This window comes from Vipera ursinii (genome assembly GCF_947247035.1).
Source record: "Vipera ursinii genome assembly, chromosome: 3".
In the NCBI taxonomy this organism is placed as follows: domain Eukaryota; kingdom Metazoa; phylum Chordata; class Lepidosauria; order Squamata; family Viperidae; genus Vipera; species Vipera ursinii.
The window spans coordinates 151212825-151231378 of NC_139516.1; the positions used below are offsets into that span (position 1 = coordinate 151212825).

At 41.0% G+C, this 18554-nt stretch overlaps 1 protein-coding gene across 2 annotated transcripts; it reads left to right on the top strand.

The window, feature by feature from the left end:
• Positions 1-847: 847 nt before the first annotated feature.
• On the top strand, positions 848-18349 carry ALDH5A1 (aldehyde dehydrogenase 5 family member A1; the record flags this gene model as incomplete). 2 transcript variants are annotated; one of them, XM_083359502.1, is made up of 10 exons in its annotated part: positions 848-1189; positions 3358-3441; positions 6906-7076; positions 7840-7956; positions 8237-8380; positions 10362-10505; positions 12958-13116; positions 13250-13419; positions 14337-14395; positions 15857-18349. In XM_083359502.1, the coding sequence occupies 10 exons, from the start codon at positions 848-850 to the stop codon at positions 16063-16065; spliced, it is 1599 nt and encodes a 532-aa protein (XP_083215628.1). In that variant the 3' UTR covers positions 16066-18349. The 2 variants fall into 2 exon arrangements, with proteins under 2 accessions (XP_083215628.1, XP_083215629.1); XM_083359503.1 differs by lacking the exon at positions 3358-3441 and having other exon boundaries at positions 868-1189.
• Between the last annotated feature and the right edge of the window lie 205 nt (positions 18350-18554).

An 18554-nucleotide genomic window follows, 5' to 3' on the forward strand; every position in this document is an offset into this window, starting at 1 on the left:
AGCATAATTAAATCCCATATAAAACAGTAGAATGACTGTAGAATCTCCCCAGAGGGAGATTTTCCCAGACTGTAGAATCTCCCCAGAGGGAGATTTCATGGCAATCAGACCGCTGGGTGACTTTAAAGTTTAAGCCATCCTGAGCACCGTCATGTAAATGGCATTATCTCCATCAATGTGTCTATACCCTATTGAGTTGAGAGGCTCTTATTCCCAGGAGAGCATACTCCTGGGTTTTTGTGGCTCCTCCAGCCTGAATCAGAATCAAAATAGAGCTGGAAGGGACCTTGGAGGTCTTCTAGCCCACCCACCCCCCCTGCTCAAGCAGGAGACCCTATACCAGGGGTAGGCAACCTTGGCTCTTTTATGACTCGTGGACTTCAACTCCCAGAATTCCTGAGCCAGCATAGCTGGCTCAGGAATTCTGGGAGTTGAAGTCCACGAGTCATAAAAGAGCCGAGGTTGCCTACCCCTGCCCTATACCGTTTCAGACAAGCGACTGTCCAGTCTCTTCTTAAAAAGCCCCAGTGACGAAGCACCCCGCAACTTCTGAAGGCAAGCTGTTCCACCGGTTTATGGTCCTCACTCTTAGGAAGTTTCTCCCTTCATTCCAGGTTGCTTCTCCCCCTGGATTAGTTTCCCTCGTTTCTCGCCTTGCCTTCTGGCGCTTTGGAAAACAAGTCGACCCCTTCCTGCCTCTTTGGGGCAGCCTAGCCCGAGCCCCTTTGCGGCCCTCCGCTTGCTAAGCAGCGGAGGAGCTCCAAGGGTCGCGGTGCTCCTCAAGGGACGCTCCCCAGCCCTTTTTCGCCCGCCCGCGCTGCTCCGCCTTCCGAGGCGGGGCAAGACGATGGCGGCGAGGATTGCGTGGCCGCGTTTCCGGGGGTTGCTGGATCGCCGCTCCTGCCCTAGTCCCCGGTTCCTGCCGCAGCCTAGGCCGACCATGGCCAGCCCGTCGCCTAGCCGGCCGAGAAGTACCGGCCCAGGCTTCGCCGCTGGGGCCGCTTCCTTGGCCCGATCTGCAGGCTTCGTGGGAGGCCGCTGGCTCCAAGCGGCAGCCACTTTCCCCGTGCGGGACCCGGCCACCGGCACGGAACTCCTCCGGGTAGCCGACTGCGGCGTGGCGGAGGCGGAGGCCGCGGTGAAGGCCGCCTACGAAGCCGGCGCAGCTTGGAGCGCGGCTTCGGCCAAGGTGAGCGGAGGGAAGGCGGCCGGCGGCGTCCCGGCTTAGGGAGAGGCTGCTGGGGGGGGGGGGGAGGCGGTGTAGGTGCAATAAGCAAATTGGGAAGGCAGAGGGATGCGGGGTGCGGAAAGAACTGCTTGCCAGGAAGCAAGCGATCCGAAAACCCGGGGATAAGTTTCAGTCAGTCGGGTTTCTGCACATGTGCAGAGTGCCAAAGAATTGAAGCCTTTGAACTATGGTGCTGGAGAAGACTCCTGCGAGTCCCTTGGACTGCAAGGCGATCAAACCGGTCAGTCCTAGAGGAGATCAACCCTGACTGCTCTTTAGAAGGCCAGATCCTGAAGCTAAAACTCAAATACTTTGGCCACCTAATGAGAAGGAAGGACTCACTGGAGAAGAGCCTAATGCTGGGAAAGATTGAGGGCAAGAGAAGAAGGGGACGGACAGAGAATGAGGTGGCTGGATGGAGTCACTGAAGCAGTAGGCATGAGCTTAAATGGACTCCAGAAGATGGTAGAGGACAGGAAGGCCTGGAGGAACATTGTCCATAGGGTTGCGATGGGTCGGACACGATTTCGCAACTAACAACAACAACCTGCTCTTCCCGAATAGCTCTTCGCAGGTTGATTCAAATTCAGCATAAAGCGTTCACTTCCTAATAATGTCTTTTATCTGCAGCCTCTCTAGAGCAAACCACAGGTTTGCCAAAGTAACGGGGCACAGTCATCAATTCATTACTGTACACCAATGCCGCTGTTAATGCTTTATGTCAGAACATCTGGTGGAAAACATCCAGATGTATATGCGGATCTCAAAGCGTGTGTTGTCATTTCTCCCCATCGGCCCTGCAGACACCCATGTATTCAGTCTTAATAATATCTGGTATCTGGAGTTAATTTTTTCCCCCAAATTGTGCTAGTTGTATTCAGAAAATAACAGAATAACAAAGTTGGAAGGGACCTTGGAGATCTTCTAGTCCAACCCGCCTGCTCAAGCAGGAAACCCTATAGCAGACAAATGGCTGTTGAGTCTCTTCTTAAAAGCCTCCGCTGATGGAGCACCCATAACTTTAGGTAAACTGGTGTGGTCCTGTGGTTGGATTATGGATTTAAAAAATCAGATATGTAGTACTCACCAGTAGATTAAAATCCAGTTTGCAGAGTCAGTGAATGAAATTGCTGTGATGGCAGTTTCTTGGCTTACTTGTTAACTAAATTGGCACATGTACTTTGTACAAGATAAAAGGAACACGTGTAATATTTATGTATTTCCAGTATGTAAATAGCATGATGATAGCCTGCAGAGGCCCATTAGAAGAATACAAGATATTTCACTAGTTTTCACCTTTAATGAATTCTTATTTCTAAATCATGAATTCATATGTTTATATAGTTTCAAATTGTGTTTTGTCCAGTCTCTAAATAAAAAGCCATTTACTCTCCAGGAGTACCTGCAGGATCAAAGTCTTTAATCAGCAATGTTGGACTGTTGTTCCACAAACTTGCTTGTTTCATATACGTATCACCACATTTGTAAAAAAGGGACAGGGTTTGCAGTGTGAACACTTTCATGATTTGAACTTCCTGTAGACATTTTTTGGCTTTTTTTTTTACATTCTGGAGCCTAAAACAAGAGTGAATTCTTTACTAAGTCAGACTTACTTATGAATAGCATTTTCCTCTGAATATCTTGGAATACTCTTGGATGTTTTTTAAATGTTAATTATTTTGTCTGTTTTTTTTACACAAAGTATCTTTCCACCTCTTGCATTGTTTCGGACCTCACTTGGCCTGTGTTTGTACAGTACAGTAGATCTACTGTACTATAAACTAGTCAATGACTTTAATTACAAATTGCTTATAATGCACACTCAGCCCAGTCAGTGAGTCATAAAAATTCAGACTTTAAATTAACTGAGTAAACTTTGCTTAAATTAAATACAGGTGGGATAGTATAAAACATAGCTACTGAAAATGCTTGACTATGGGGCTGATGTATTAAAATCATCTTTTAGTTTTAGGAATAATATTAGATTGAACTTTGATCTACTTGATAGATTTGGAGTGATCATAGTTGAATAAAGTAAGACTCTATAAGTTACAATTATATTTAGAGAAATTTGCTTTTTTAAAATTTTACAAAGATCCTTCTACAGTACAGTTTTATTTTTTATTCAGGATAGAGCGGTTTTGCTTCGTAAATGGTATGATTTGATGATAGAGAATAAAGATGAGCTTGCAAGGATCATTACAGCAGAAAATGTAAGTATACAAAGAAGAAAAGAGATCGAAGCAACCAATAGATGGAATTCAAATGTTCTTCCTTGCTTGTGTTTGCCCCGTATTCTAAATTATATATCCTGGTTCATAAAATATAGCAGCTATATTCACACAATACATTACCACATTATAGCATAGTACATTACTAAGGTAATGGCAGTGCTTGCCAAACACATTGAATCTTACTTAGTCTTGTGTGATTCCAGCCCATGTTATTGTTCTGTACCATTCATTCATTCATTGGCATCCTTCAGTCTCAAGTGAATATGGTATCATGCTCTGGAAAGAGGTCCTAAAGCAGCATCTGGTGTGTCTAAAAAGGCCAATGTGAGAGTGGCAGTCCTTCCGGGACTGCCTCTTTGCCTCAGCCTGCCGCACAAGTGTCTCATCAAAATGGAATTAAGGGCAGTGTTAAAAGTGAAGCCTATTGCTTCTGAGCAGCTAATCTTCTAACATTATGGAATGTTTTGAATCAAATTTTGTTAGCTGAGCGATTCAATACCGAGGGCTTAAGAAAGAAATGGATGCTACAAGAGAAATAGAGGACCAAGTTAACATTTCTTTTATAATTATTTCTTAGGTTAAATTTATTTGCTGCCTATCTTGCCAGGGGGCCATTCTAGGCAGTTTACAATAATAAGGAAGAAAAAGAAAAAGAGTGTAAACAGTACAGAAGTAAAATAATAGAACATAAAATAAAAATATGGAGGAATGGAGAGCAGAGGGGGGTGGGGCAGGGAGAGTGGAGTCTGCCATCAATCCAGCAGCCACCTCCAGTATATATTGTTTGAATAGGTGGAGGAGAAAATAGGAACGGCAGTGTAGCCTGAATAATATATGCAAAAAACCTCCTGGGCCTTGTTGCCAGGAAACCCTAAATGGGGCAACTGGGAGGTAATGGAAATAGCTGTTACTTATATTATCTGTTTGCTGAGTGAGCTGACAGTGGCATGTTGGGAGCCAGCAGGGCTGAAACTGCTCTCTAGATTAGCACTTCCTAAAGTGTGTTCTGGGGTCTGACACGATCCTTGTAAAATATAAAATAACAGTCCATGGAAAATGTACAAATAATCCCACTCTTTTGTCTCCAACCAGAGTTTTCCAGCTGTGATTTTTTTCCAGCAATCTGGTAAAAGGAGAGCTCTAGCTATTGGCAATCAGATGACCTAAGCCTTAAAAAAAGTAGCAGATAAAATAACAGAACAGGAAAAAAGGTCAAAACTACAAATACATGAAACCACAGATAAAAAGGGCCACCTGTACAGTTTTTTAGGTTAACTAAGATTTTAAAAAATAATTTCAGTTTGAATAGGGATAAGGGCTTGAAGAAAGTTATAGGATATGCAACTGATAAAAACATTCAAAACTCTGTGTAGACTATTATAAATGGTAATAAGTAGCTAAAACCTTTTGGACCAGAAGCTATTTAAAGTTTAGTTTCCTAAGTGCAGGTAGCAATAATCACTTACCTTTGTGGGTAATCTGTCACACAGAACTATCCAATGAGGTAACCATCATGAAATCATCAAAACTGGAAATCACTTGGGAATGCAGCCATCAGAATTTGCAAGTAAGCCCTCAGATTTTTCCTAAGTAAGAAAAAGAAGTGACTCCTACTAAAAGAAAGGAATGGAAAATGCATTTCTATATATCCTTCTAGTAATTACTTTGTGTCACCTTCATATAATGTTTTCAAATTAATAGCTGAGATAGATTATCTATATAGTGTTGGTGAAATGTTAATGCCTCCTGCATGGAACTTTTATTACAGTGAGTTTGCTGCTTTTATACAAAAATTCAGTAAAACATAAGAATTAAAGATCTAGCTAAAAAATGTGGTGAAAATGTGGTCATTTTGCTGCCATCTGGTGATCATCCAGATTTTTACAACACAGAAATGGCATGCCTTGCTTAATCCTTCCCCTACTAGAAGGTTCTTCCTTGCAAACCATGTCATGCAGGGGTGTTTTTTCCCCTCCTTTTTATTCAGGCAAATAAACACTTATTTAAGCCAGACGGAAACGGCCTAAGAGACAAGATGCTTAGAGAAGAATTGGGCTAGGTTCTAATAAAAGAGAATATGTGTAGCTCAAGCTAAATAGTGGAGTCCTTTATGCCTCCCTGAGCCTGGTGGTTTACTTACCGACATTTAATTACCTGGCTAGTCATTAGTGAAACATCTACAACAGGGGTGTCAAATTCAGTTTCATTGAGGGCCACAACAGCATTGCGGTTGCCCTCAGGGGGCCGGGTGGGTATGGCCAGGGTGGGGGTGGCCTACTGGGTGGGCGTGACTAGAGTGCGTATGGCCTACTGGGTGGGCATGGCCAGCTCTACAACGTTCACATCAAGGCTGCCTATGGGGGCCCGGGCAGGAGTGGGACAGATCTGAGGGTCTCTGGCAGAAGGAGGGTCTCTGGGCCAGGGCCAAGGCAGTGGGGGCCATTCCCTCACTGTTTCCAGGATGGCTTCGCGGGCCACATGAAACCACTTTGCAGGCTGGATCCGGCCCCTGAGCCTTGTGTTTGACATGTCTGATCTACAAGCAAAAACAGCCAAGTTCAAAGAATACAAAGACTCCATGGGCTAGGCTAGGATCTTTCATTGCATACTGTATAGCTATAATGTGATTTGATTGCTTCGGGTCTTGTGTCATAAATAAAGTATAAATCCAGTCATCCCAAATTATAAATCATAGTTTTCGGGTTAGTGTATTGTATCAATGCAGCCATTTGAAGTTCATTGATTGAATTTTCACTCAGCAAATTGTTGATTGCTCAATATGCGAACTTGTCTTTGGAACCCATGGTACAAAGATCAAGGTTTCTAATTTGTGTATCTTGGCAAATGGTATATTTTTTGCCCTGCGATTTTTTGTTATACTCTTTTTCTCATTTCTATCATATATTTTAGATTTAAAGCCTTTTTTGTTCAACTTTTTAATCTTGGCATTTTGTTTATATTTTGCATGTTTACAAATTAAATATTAAATGAAAAAAAATGAAATAAGTCTGACAAAAGTGTAGAATCACAGGTCTTGAGATAGTTTCCTTATATGAGGTGAAATTGGGTACAGATGTGCTTGTTTATTAGTTTTCAGGTTAGAAAAGTTAATAAGGTAATAGTAAAGCAAAAGAATGTCCATTTTGCATTCCCTACTATTTATTTATTTAAAAATTTAAAAAACTACTTCATATAAGCCTTCATACTTGCTCTATATATTTGCATCAATATCTTGTTATTTATAATGGACAGGCAACTACTCCAATATACAGAAAAAAGGGGAGGGGGAGAACCCTCTATTTAAAATATGTACCAGATATGGAGGACAACAATAAAAATAAACATTTTTAAATGAAGGCACAATGGAATGAAAAGTATTAATACTTTTTTTTTAAGAATAGATGTTTGACTGTGTTCATTTATTTGTTCTGAATGTATCACAGGGAAAACCACTGAAGGAAGCCGAAGGGGAAATCTTGTATTCAGCTTCTTTCTTGGAATGGTTTGCTGAAGAAGCCCGGCGTATTTATGGTGATATTATTCCACCTTCAGCAAAGAACAGGAGAGTCTTTGTTTTGAAGCAGCCTGTGGGAGTTGCAGCCATCATTACACCTGTGAGTTGTCTGCTTTGTTGAAATGAAATTGAGGATCCACTTAAAGAGAGGAAGGGATTCCAGAAACAAGGTGCTTTCACAGAAAAGACTCTAGTTTTGGTACTTTGTAAACAAACTTTGAGTGGCAGAGAGAATGAAGACTGACCATTAAAACTTAGAATCTCTGGCAACTCTCAGATTATCTCATTCCAGCTGTTCAGGGTTCAAATAATAGGATGTGCAATCGGGAGATATGAATCAATGAATTCAAGTAAAGCCTGATTCAGCTTGCACTGATTTCTATTCAATTCAGAGCTTTGTATTTCTCATATAAATCTAAATACCGATAGCCCTGGACTTAAAAGCATTCATTTAGTGAATGTTCAAAGTTGCAGCAGTCCTGAATTAAGTGACTTATCACTTTGCAGCATCCCCATGGTCATGTTATCAAAACTTAAAGAGTGTTCAGAGTCAGATTCTTCTGGCCTCCTTTAAATCACATAACATGCCAGACCCAAAATCTCTTGATTTTTTCAAACAGGTCTATTTGGAGATATTTGGAATCTGCTTTCACATGTCATTAATTACAGTAAAAAGCGGGAGCTACTATGCAGGGCAAGATAGCCAATGATTTCCAGAATATTGTTACTCCCAATAGTAGAAGGAGGATTAAGTTTATTATCTTTTTCTTGGTATTTTGGCTAGAAATTTTAGGACTTGCCAGCTATTTCAGTGTGCCCCCAATTCTGTTGATATTAAACTTCCGTGTATCTTTTTGCTATAGTGGAATTTTCCAAGCGCTATGATTACCCGAAAAGTAGGTGCTGCTTTGGCAGCTGGCTGTACAGTAGTAGTGAAGCCAGCTGAAGACACACCTTTATCTGCCTTAGCGCTTGCCGAGGTAAGATTTTTGTACTGCTATTTATTTATTTATTTATGAAAATTTTATATGGCTGCCTAACTTGCTCTCAATCACTTTAGGTTGCTTATAATGATAAAAGCTCAATACAAATACAATAAGAAAAAGCAATAATATGATATGCCAGAGATATTTTTTTTACCATAAAATTCTTAAATAAGAACTGTTGGATGCTGCTGTGACAATATTTTAATACAGGATACATGTTTTTAATGCAAGTATCCAGATCCATGACTCTCCCACCAATTATTTCTCACTGCAGCTTGCAAATCAAGCTGGAATTCCTGCCGGAGTATATAATGTTGTTCCATGTTCCAGACAACAGGCAGCAGCTGTTGGAGAGGTGCTTTGTACTCATCCCTTGGTAGCCAAAATCTCATTTACTGGCTCAACAGCTACAGGAAAGGTATGCATATTCATGGGTTCAAAATTTTATACTCTAGGTCAGGGGTCCTCAAACTTGGCCACTTTAAGACTTGTGGACTTCAGCTCATGGTGGCTGGGGAATTCTGGGAGTTGAAGTCCACAAGTCTTAAAGTGGCCAAGTTTGAGGACCCCTGCTCTAGATTTTAAAATCTTCACAAAGTTGTAACTAAAGTATTTTTGAAACACTGTTAACAATTTTTAAATAAATGTTAACAATTTCCATAGTTCAGCTGTCTTGGGAAGTTTTGTAGAATCTGTTCATTCTTCAAGCATTGCCATCCTTTCTTACATGCCCTGGCCCACCTGTTCCCAGCTTGCTGATCTCCAGATGCAATGGACCTCATGCAACATCCTTGACTATAGTGCAGCATAGATATTCACAGGTAGCCATGATGAAGCCCAAATGACAAAGCATACATTGCGACGTCACAGCACATACTCTTCATAGTTGAGTCTCAAGACTGCTCACAAGAACATAAAAAGTGGACATTTTATTGCACGGTCACAATGCCCATTTCCTTTGCCTGCCCCCTCTTGCAGACTTCAAAGCCATGGGTAATGTTGGCTAGAGATTTGGCATTCCACGGATATGAAAAATATCAAATCATGGAAATCTGCTCTAGGCCATCAAGCTTTTTTTCCACATATGAAAGCATTACTCATTTGGGAGGAAAAGCACTAAGGGAATAATTTTAAATTTTGGTATATTAATATCAAGACTTTTATGACACTTGAAGTCTTGTCTCAGAAAAAATGTAATTTATGCAAATGTTATTAGTCACATCGAGTCTAATTAAGATTTCCTACTGAAGTAGGAAATTTATTCTTGTCTTGTTTTTCTTCCTTTCAACCCAACAGAAAGTTGGAAAAATATGTAAATGAAAGTTATGTATGTTTAAATAGACTAAATGTATCCTTTAATGTCACAAGGGCAGGACGCTGTCCATTAACAGGATAGCTTTCCTAAAACTAAAAGACTAAGATCAAATTTGATTGGAGGAGACAGTGGAGAAACCAGGAAAAAAATGTATTAAGTTCAAAAATTATTCAGATCCAATGGAGACTGCAGGGTAATCTTCCTAGAAAAAGTTCCCACAATGCAGTTGGGCAGCAGCTTGGAATTCTGAGCTCCTCCTTCTAGGTCACATAATCTAGATCAGTATTTTTCAACCTCAGAAACTTTAAACTGTGAACTTCAACTCCCAGAATGCTGAATGGAGAATTGTGGGAGTTGACATTTACGTATCTTAAAAGTTGCTGTGGTTGAGAAATATTGGATTAGAGTATAGCATATGCTCCCCTGCCTTTTGTTTCCCAGCATACACATGCATGCGCTGACACAGCGTGAGCAGAAAGCAAAAATACACCTAACTAATTTGTGGCTTTGAGTATTTGCCTTAAAAGTTTTCGGAATGCATGCATTTAAACCCATTTCTTGAAATTCAGCCTTTAAAAGAAGCATAATCCCTGCTGATTGACTTAAACTGGGGTTTTCAAAAATGTTTAATCCGGATGAAAAGTTATTATTAAAAACAAGTAGAACTTCCTTGATCAAGAGGCAAAGCTTTAGTGGTAGAACATTAGTGAACTCTTTTTTTGGTCTCTCATAGAACCCATTGAGCTCTTGCAGAACCCTAAGGTTTCATGTAGCTGTTTGAAAAGTCTTGATTCAGACCACTTTCCCCACCCTGAGTAGTTTCTCAGACTACACCCTCTAAAATTTTCACTGGTTCGGGATCCTGTGAGCTACAAACTCAGCATGTCTTTCTAATCAAACAGGACTGGGGCAGATTAAGGGATCCAAGTACACACAAGCACAGCATATGAGCTATAAGTGAAAATACTGGTCTATCCAAGGTTTAAATGGATATTTATTTAAGAAACTGGTAGTTTAACATTGGCTTTAGGAAAATATTCTTCTTAGAGTAATTAGCTTTTCATGCCTGCTGTTATACTTACAGGTATTGCTACGCCATGCTGCTGGCACGGTCAAGCGGGTTTCCATGGAGCTTGGAGGACATGCTCCTTTCATCGTCTTTGACAGTGCTGACGTAGATAAAGCAGTTGCTGGAGCTTTAATTTCTAAATACAGAAATTCAGGGCAGGTGAGCTTGTCTTATTTTGTTTAATCTTATGAACCTTTCACCCCCGCCCCCGCTAAGCATGTTGTTGTTGTTGTTAGCTGCGAAGTCGTGTCCGACCCATCGTGACCCTATGGACAACGTTCCTCCAGGCCTTCCTGTCCTCTACCATCTTCTGGAGTCCATTTAAGCTCACGCCTACTGCTTCAGTGACTCCATCCAGCCACCTCATTCTCTGTCGTCCCCTTCTTCTACTGCCCTCAATCTTTCCCAGCATTAGGCTCTTCTCCAGTGAGTCCTTCCTTCTCATTAGGTAGCCAAAGTATTTGAGTTTCAACTTGAGGATCTGGCCTTCTAAAGAGCAGTCAGGGTTGATCTCCTCTAGGACTGACCGGTTTGATCAGGAGTCTTCTCCAGCACCATAGTTCAAAGGCTTCAATTCTTTGGCGCTCAGCCTTTATTATGGTCCAACTTTCACTGCCATACATTGCAACTGGAAAGACCATAGCCTTGACTATACGCACTTTTGTTGACAGGGTGATGTCTCTGCTTTTTAGTGTGCTGTCTAGATTTGCCATGGCTTTCCTCCCAAGGAGCAAGCATCTTTTAATTTCTTGGCTACAGTCCCCATCTGCGGTGATCTTGGAGCCCAGGAAAATAAAATCTGTCACTATCTCCATTACTTCCCCATCTATTTGCCAGGACCGCTAAGCATGGAGCTATATAAAACCTTGTTTTGATTGCTTCTTACATTTGAGGAAAATAGGATCAGTAATATTTATTATTATTTAAATTTACATGCAATTCACTTAATGGCAACGAGTAAAACTTTTTCGCTAGGATCTTAACGGCACAAGTATAATAGACCTGTATACCTTTGAAGAGTATTCGGAAGCTACAATTAGTGCAGAATATGGATGACAGCGCAGGCATTTCCTAGGGTGGCCCACCGTTCCACGAGCTGCATTGGCTGCTGGTATGCTTCCAAGGGCAATTCAAGGTGTTGGTAATCACCTTTAAAGCCCTTCATGGCATGGGTCCAGGCTACTTGAGCGACCGTCTCATCCCACTGAGATTGGCCTGCTCCACCCTTGCCGGCAGAGGAGGCATGTGGCAGACTCTGTCAGCCAAAGCATTCCAGCCGGCAGGGTCAGGAGAAGAGTAATCTTCTCTGCCATCACTCCTGTCCTTTGTAATATCTTGGCCAATGGACTGATGTTGGCTCCAACCCTCCTGATCTACCGTAACAGCCTAAAGATCTGGTTCTGCCAGATTAAGAAACACACCACCTCTCCCCATGTGTTTTGTGTGCCCTTCTCCTCATCTTTTAACAGTATCTAATGTTATTTTCGAATCTAGCAGTTCAAAAGCACGAAAAAATGCAAGTAGAAAAATAGGGACCACTACAGTGGGAAGGTAACAGCGTTCTGTGAGCCTTTGGCGTCTAGTTATGACGGCCACATGACCACGGAGACGTCCTCGGCAAGCACTGGCTTTTTGGCTTTGAAACGGAGATGAGCACCGGCCCCTAGAGTCGGAAACGTCTAGCACACATGTGCATGGGAACCTTTACCTTTACCTTTTTAATATTGTTTTTATTTATTGTTTATTATTTTAATGTGTACTAGTTTTATTGTAAGCACCCAGAATTGCCTCCAATGAGATGGGTGGGGATATAATAAAATATAAATTAAATAAATAGTATGGTTTGTTAGGTTTTTACTTTGCATTTCATGTGAACCCAGCTATTGAAGTTGTACTCAGCTTTCTTATATGGGCCTTTGCTTAAATTATTACGGGAGCACTTTAACTCCTATAAGAATATTATCATATCTTCTCCAGTGTGATGAAGAAGATGTGGAGAAATGGGCAGTATATGCCCAGTAGTTTGTGAGGCGATCTTATATTTTAAATAACATTTAAAAACTGAAAAATCCTTTTGTTTCTTTGTTTATTGAAAATAATATATTTTGTTGCATCAAATTTTGATAATGTTCCTCTTATCTGCATCTTCTTTGGAGGTTACAGCTTAGAATTGTTAGGGCAAAAATTATTGAGAGCTTTGTGAGAAAAATTGTCCCAGACTATTAAGAAATTGGAAGATCTTAATCACCTATATATGGGGCTGCCGTTTTTGCCATTTTGACATATTTGGCAGAATCCCGGTTGGGAAAGGCTGATCTGTACTGCTGTTGAAGCTAAAATATAAGAATGATATGCTGAAATAGCATCTTTTGAATAAGCAGATGAAAGAATTACATAGAAACTTTATGAAAACATGTAAATTGCTATCTGTAGGCTTCTAATTCCCAAGTCGCTTATGCTAACAACCCATAATTAAATGGCTTCCATATTTTGGATGAAAGATGAACAAAATAAGAGATACACTAAGGCTGAATGGGGAAGAGTTGTATAATTCTAATTTCTAGATATTTCAGCTGTTGTTCACAAAGACCCCATCCTGCTTACCTTCCAGACCTGTGTATGTGCAAACCGCTTCTTGGTGCAGAAAGGGATCCATGATGAATTTGTCAAGAAGTTTGCCCAAGCCATTCAGAGGGAACTATGTATTGGCAATGGATTTGATGAAGGGACTACCCAAGGGCCATTAATTAATGAAAGAGCAGTAGAAAAAGTAAGAATTATTTATCAAAGAAAAATGGTTAAAATGCATACCAAAGTCATGTTTATTATTTGCTGTTGTACAATAACATTTACTACATTTTACTTTGGATTAAGAGTTTGTCCTAAGTTTGATGTGTTCTTAGGTTGAAAGTCACATAGATGACGCAGTGTCCCAAGGAGCATGCATAATTACTGGAGGAAAAAGGCACAGTTATGGGAAAAATTTCTTTGAGCCAACTCTGCTTTGCAATGTGTCAACAAGTATGTTATGTACGCAAGAGGAGACTTTTGGGCCTTTGGCTCCAGTTATCAAGTAAGTCATTAAGCATTTAAACAGATAACTATGTAATCATCTCGGATCATTAAATTGCTGTCAGAAATCTTCCTCTATGAATAACAATATGTTATTAGACTTGTATTCTGCATGACTCTCAAAGAGTCTGGGCAGCTAACAAGAATAAAAGATTTTGCAATAAAATCAGTGAAACAGTACACATACTATTTTGCCACAAAACATACTGGAAGGGAAACTGGGTTGTTATTAGCCCATTTTGTGTGTGTATGGATCTGTGTATTTCTGATATAGATATTTTTTTCAATCACTTGTTGACATACTGTTCTTTTCCCTGTCTCACACACATTCTGCCCCCTGCAATCCTTCTGTTATTCTATTATCCTTCCCAACCATTCTGGAATTAAAGATTCTAGAGAAAACATAATGATTTTGTCAGGAAAGGTTGGAAATGTTTGCCTATGAAGTAAGGTTTTGCTGCTCGTTCCATTTTTCAAATTTTGTAACCAGATGAAAGGGAAAGAAAAGCATCTTGCATCCATGAATGTTGCTGGGATAATTTTCTGAAGATGTTCATGTGTTATGCATGGTACATATATAACATCTGTTGCTATCCTTTCTTTCATAGAGGAACTCTGCATACAAATGTACCACACCAGAGCTGTCATTTATTTAGCTATCTTTAAATGAATATGAGACGAAGTTATCTCTGTGTACGTTCTTGGGTAGGCCTAGATATTTCCCCCTAGCCAGAGATCTTTCAAGATTTTCAGATCTTTTCCAAAATGAACAAGTTCATCTAAATGTATGCTTTTCCAAATTATCTTATAGGGAATTGTGGAAGTTTCTATTATGCAAGGGTATAAGAATATCATAATGTGCTTCTTTAGGACAAATTATTTTTTCACCCCAGTGATATCATATTTCCACTTTTGCAGATTTGATACAGAGGAGGAAGCACTCACCATTGCAAATTCAGCCAATGTGGGTTTAGCAGGTAGGTGCTTTTAAATAGTTAATAGGATAGAAAAAAATTGATATGCTCAAGGAAGTCAAGATGATACATACACATACATACTTTGACTAGCATCTCTGAGGTTGGAGCTAACTGAATTCCCAAACATGACAAAAATACAGAGTGCTAGTAGAGCTGGTGTGAAATAAAGGTAGTCCTTGACTTACTACCTGGCAGTGCAGTGGCTCAGTGGTTAAGACGCTGGGCTTGTCGGCTGGAAAGCCAGCAGTTCAGGTTCTAAACCTGAGCACCACCCTAGTGGGCTCCCACCCTAGTTCCTACCAACCTAGCAGTTCAAAAGTGTGCAAATGCAAGTAGATAAATAGGTACCACTTCGGTGGGAAGGTAACAGCACTCTGTGATGTCATGCTGGCCACATGACCATGGAAATGTCTTCAGACAGCGCTGGCTCAATGGCCTTGAAATGGTGATGAGCACCACCCCTTATAGTCGTCAAGGACTAGCAGAGTAAAATCCACAGAGTTGTTAACCTTTTCCTTTGACTTACTACCATAATTGAGCCTAGAATTACAGTCATAAGTAATGCCAGGTCATCACATGACTGCACCTGATTTTCCAAACTTTTCTGCAACGAATGCAACAGTCATGAAGTAAATCCACTGTTGGGGGGGGGCAGGGGGGGAGGGGTTTCTGGCAAAAAAGCCATAAATTGCAGTCAGGTGACCATGGAACACATCAAACAGCCATAAATGCAGGCCAGTTGCCAAGCACCCAGAATCTGAAGGGGGCCATCAGAACAGGCCATCTGAGTCATAAGTACCTTTGGGGAAGGGAGGGGGTCCACTGTAGCTTTGAATGGTCACCAGGTGAATGGCCCTAACCTATAATTCCGTCACATTGCAAATAATTGGACTTTTCTTTTTCTTGTGGGAAAAAAAAAGAGGACGGACAGCAATGGTACTTTAGTCTTTCTATTCTTCAGCAGGGGTTTGGAACATATTAGAGCAGAGGTGTCAAACTTAATTTCATTGAGGGCCGCATCAGCATTGCGGTTGCCCTTAGGGGGCCGGGTGGGTGTGGCCAGGGTGGGCGTGGCCTACTGGGTGGGCGTGGCTAGAGTGCGTATGGCCTCCTGGGTGGGCGTGGCCAGCTCTACATCGTTCGCATCAAGGGTGCCTATGGGGGCCTGGGCAGGAGTGGGACAGATCTGAGGGTCTCTGGCAGGAGGAGGGTCTCTGGGCCAGGGCCAAGGCAGTGGGGGCCGTTCCCTCACTGTTTCCAGGATGGCTTTGCGGGCCGCATGAAACCACTTCGCGGGCCGGATCCGGCCCCCGGGCCTTGTGTTTGACATGTCTGTATTAGAGTCTTCCTGGTTGTCACTAGGATTTCTTCGGCCTTTTTGTATGTGTGTGTGTGTTTAGTAAAGCTTTCAAACGCATTGGGCATTATAGTTACTTTCTGTTCCTTTACTCACACTTGCAGGCTATTTCTATTCTCAAGACCCAGGCCAGATTTGGAGAGTCGCTGAGAAGCTGGAAGTTGGGATGGTCGGCGTTAATGAAGGGATTATATCTTCCGTGGAGTGTCCATTTGGTGGGGTCAAACAATCAGGGCTAGGAAGAGAAGGATCTAAATACGGCATTGATGAGTACTTAGAAATAAAATATGTTTGTTTGGGAGGCTTACAATAGCTGTTGCTAGCACAGTAGCCAAACTAGAACTATAGTTTTGGCCTTTCGTTGGCTTTCCTTAGCAAGCTAACTTGGATTTTTTCCCCCTCTTTTCCTAAAATAACTGTGATCAGGTTTACGTGTAGCGATGTCTGTACTTGAAATTATGTCAGTAGATATAAAACAGTTCTTCATAATTACATTGTGATTGCAAATGTTAGTATTGTCTATCTTGGTCCTAATGTGGAAACAAATCCTATTTGCTGTTGACCTTTGGAAGAATTTGGAAGACTTTATGTATATTTTTGGAACAAATAGGGCAGTATCTCTACTAATTTTTTCTCACATGTGGAGGGTTATAAAATGACGGAATCTTAAAATATTTGTGCCAAATTTTAAATATTACTCTTTTTCTAATACTTTGTTTTTTAATTAATTGGGTAAAAATCCGGTTTTCATACCAGTAGTTGTTCTTCAGCTATTGTCAGAAATACAGGTTTCCTGGTGGATATATATTCATTTCTAATATCCTATTCATCAATAGGACTAGGCTTATTTAAGAACAGATTTGCAATTTGTAGCCTGTGGTTAAGCACAAATTGATGGGCGGTAATCATTCCTGCCAAACTATAATGTACACAGTCTTCAGAGACTCTTGATTTGGCAGAAAAATGGAATCCTTATAGATTTTATGACAGTGTAACAAAGCCAAATTATAACAATAAATATTAATATACATAATAGATTCATTCAGACCTGCTTGGGACCAGTAGCTACATAAATAGATTTCATTGATACATGTTCATAAGCTCATTTTTTTAAAAAAAGATCCATGGAGCTGCTATAGGAAACTTGTCAGTGCTCTACGGATGAATCGTTTGGTTCCTGCAGACTTAACTTTGAATGGTTTATTATTCTCTTTTGTAATAAATACTGATTATTTTTTAAATGAGATGGGAAAATTTGGATGGCACTGACATAGTGCTGCATTAAACTGAATGTGCACTTTATATGTCCAAATTGCATTGAAATGTTGTATTACTTTTTTGTTCCATGTTTTTGGGCGAGGCAGTTAAGTTCTCCTTGGGCCTTAAACCCCTTTGCTATATAACATCTGCTTCTGAGAGTCAACCCCTGGTTTCAGAAGCACTCTGCATAGTCTCCTGAACAGCATGAAGTTCGATTATACAGAGTACTTGTTTTAAATCAGCTTTCATTACTGTGCTTTATTTTTTCTTAACAACTAGAACTAGAGAAAAATTCAGGTTCTGGCAGTTCCCAAAAGTACCATTTGTAACATTCTTACTCTTTCCTTAAAAAAGAGTAGAAGCCAAATAAGGAGCCTTGGTGGAGCAGTGGGCTAATGCCTCCTTATGTAACACCAGCTGCCTGCAATTAGTGCAGGTTCGCATCCCACCAGGCTCAAGGTTGACTCAGCCTTCCATCCTTCCGAGGTAGGTAAAATGAGGACCCAGATTGTTGGGGGCAATAAGCTGACTTTGTAATAATGCTGCTTGGGGGGGGGGGGGCGAAAGCCCTAATAAGCAGGCATATACATAGAATGAAGGCTATTGCTAAGCACATTGGTTTGTGCTTAAATTGTAAGCCGCCCTGAGTCTTCGGAGAAGGGCGGGATATAAATGGGATTAAAAAAAATATGCTTCATATTTGGACCACTCGGAGGCTTCAGCTGGTGCAAAATGCAGCCGCACAAGTTGTGATGGGGGGTCTCCCAATACTCCCATGTAACGCCTCTTCTCCGCAAGCTGCATTGGCTTCCAGTTGCCCTCCAGGTGAGATTCAAGGTGTTGGTGATGACCTATAAAGCCCTAAATGGCATGGGTCCGGATTATCTTAGGGAGCACCTGCTGCCAGCATCCACTTCCCATCGTCCTGTGCGCTCCCACAGGGAGGGCCTCCTCAGGGTCCCGCCGGTCAGGGAATGCCGGCGGGCAATCCCCAGGGGTAGAGCGTTCTCGGTGGGCGCGCCTGCCCTATGGAATCAGCTGCCTGTGGAACTCTGGATGGCCCCCAACCTTCGCTCGTTTCGCCGGGACCTAAAAACTTGGCTATTTGACTTAGCCGGCCTGGACTGAGGGGTTTTAAGGTTTTAAATTTTAAATTTTATACTGTTTTGGGGCTATTAATTTAATTTAATTTTAATTTGTACATTGCACTGTTTTAATTTGCCCTGTAAACTGCCCTGAGTCCTTCAGGAAAAGGGCGGTATATAAATCGAAACAAATAAATAAATAAATAAATAAATAAATATGTTAGCAAATGGAATATTTCATAAATAAAATATTGTGCCATTTAAGGGTATGGAAGACCTTTCAAACTGATTATAGCGCAAATGAATACTGTAATGATCTATTATATATTTTAATTTCAAGGAAAATACTATACAGTATATGTTTATATTCATATAAGGGAACACCTGAATTAAGTTTTTTTTATTACATAATCAACTTTTTCTTACATTGTTTGTTTACCAGATATGAAGGTTAACA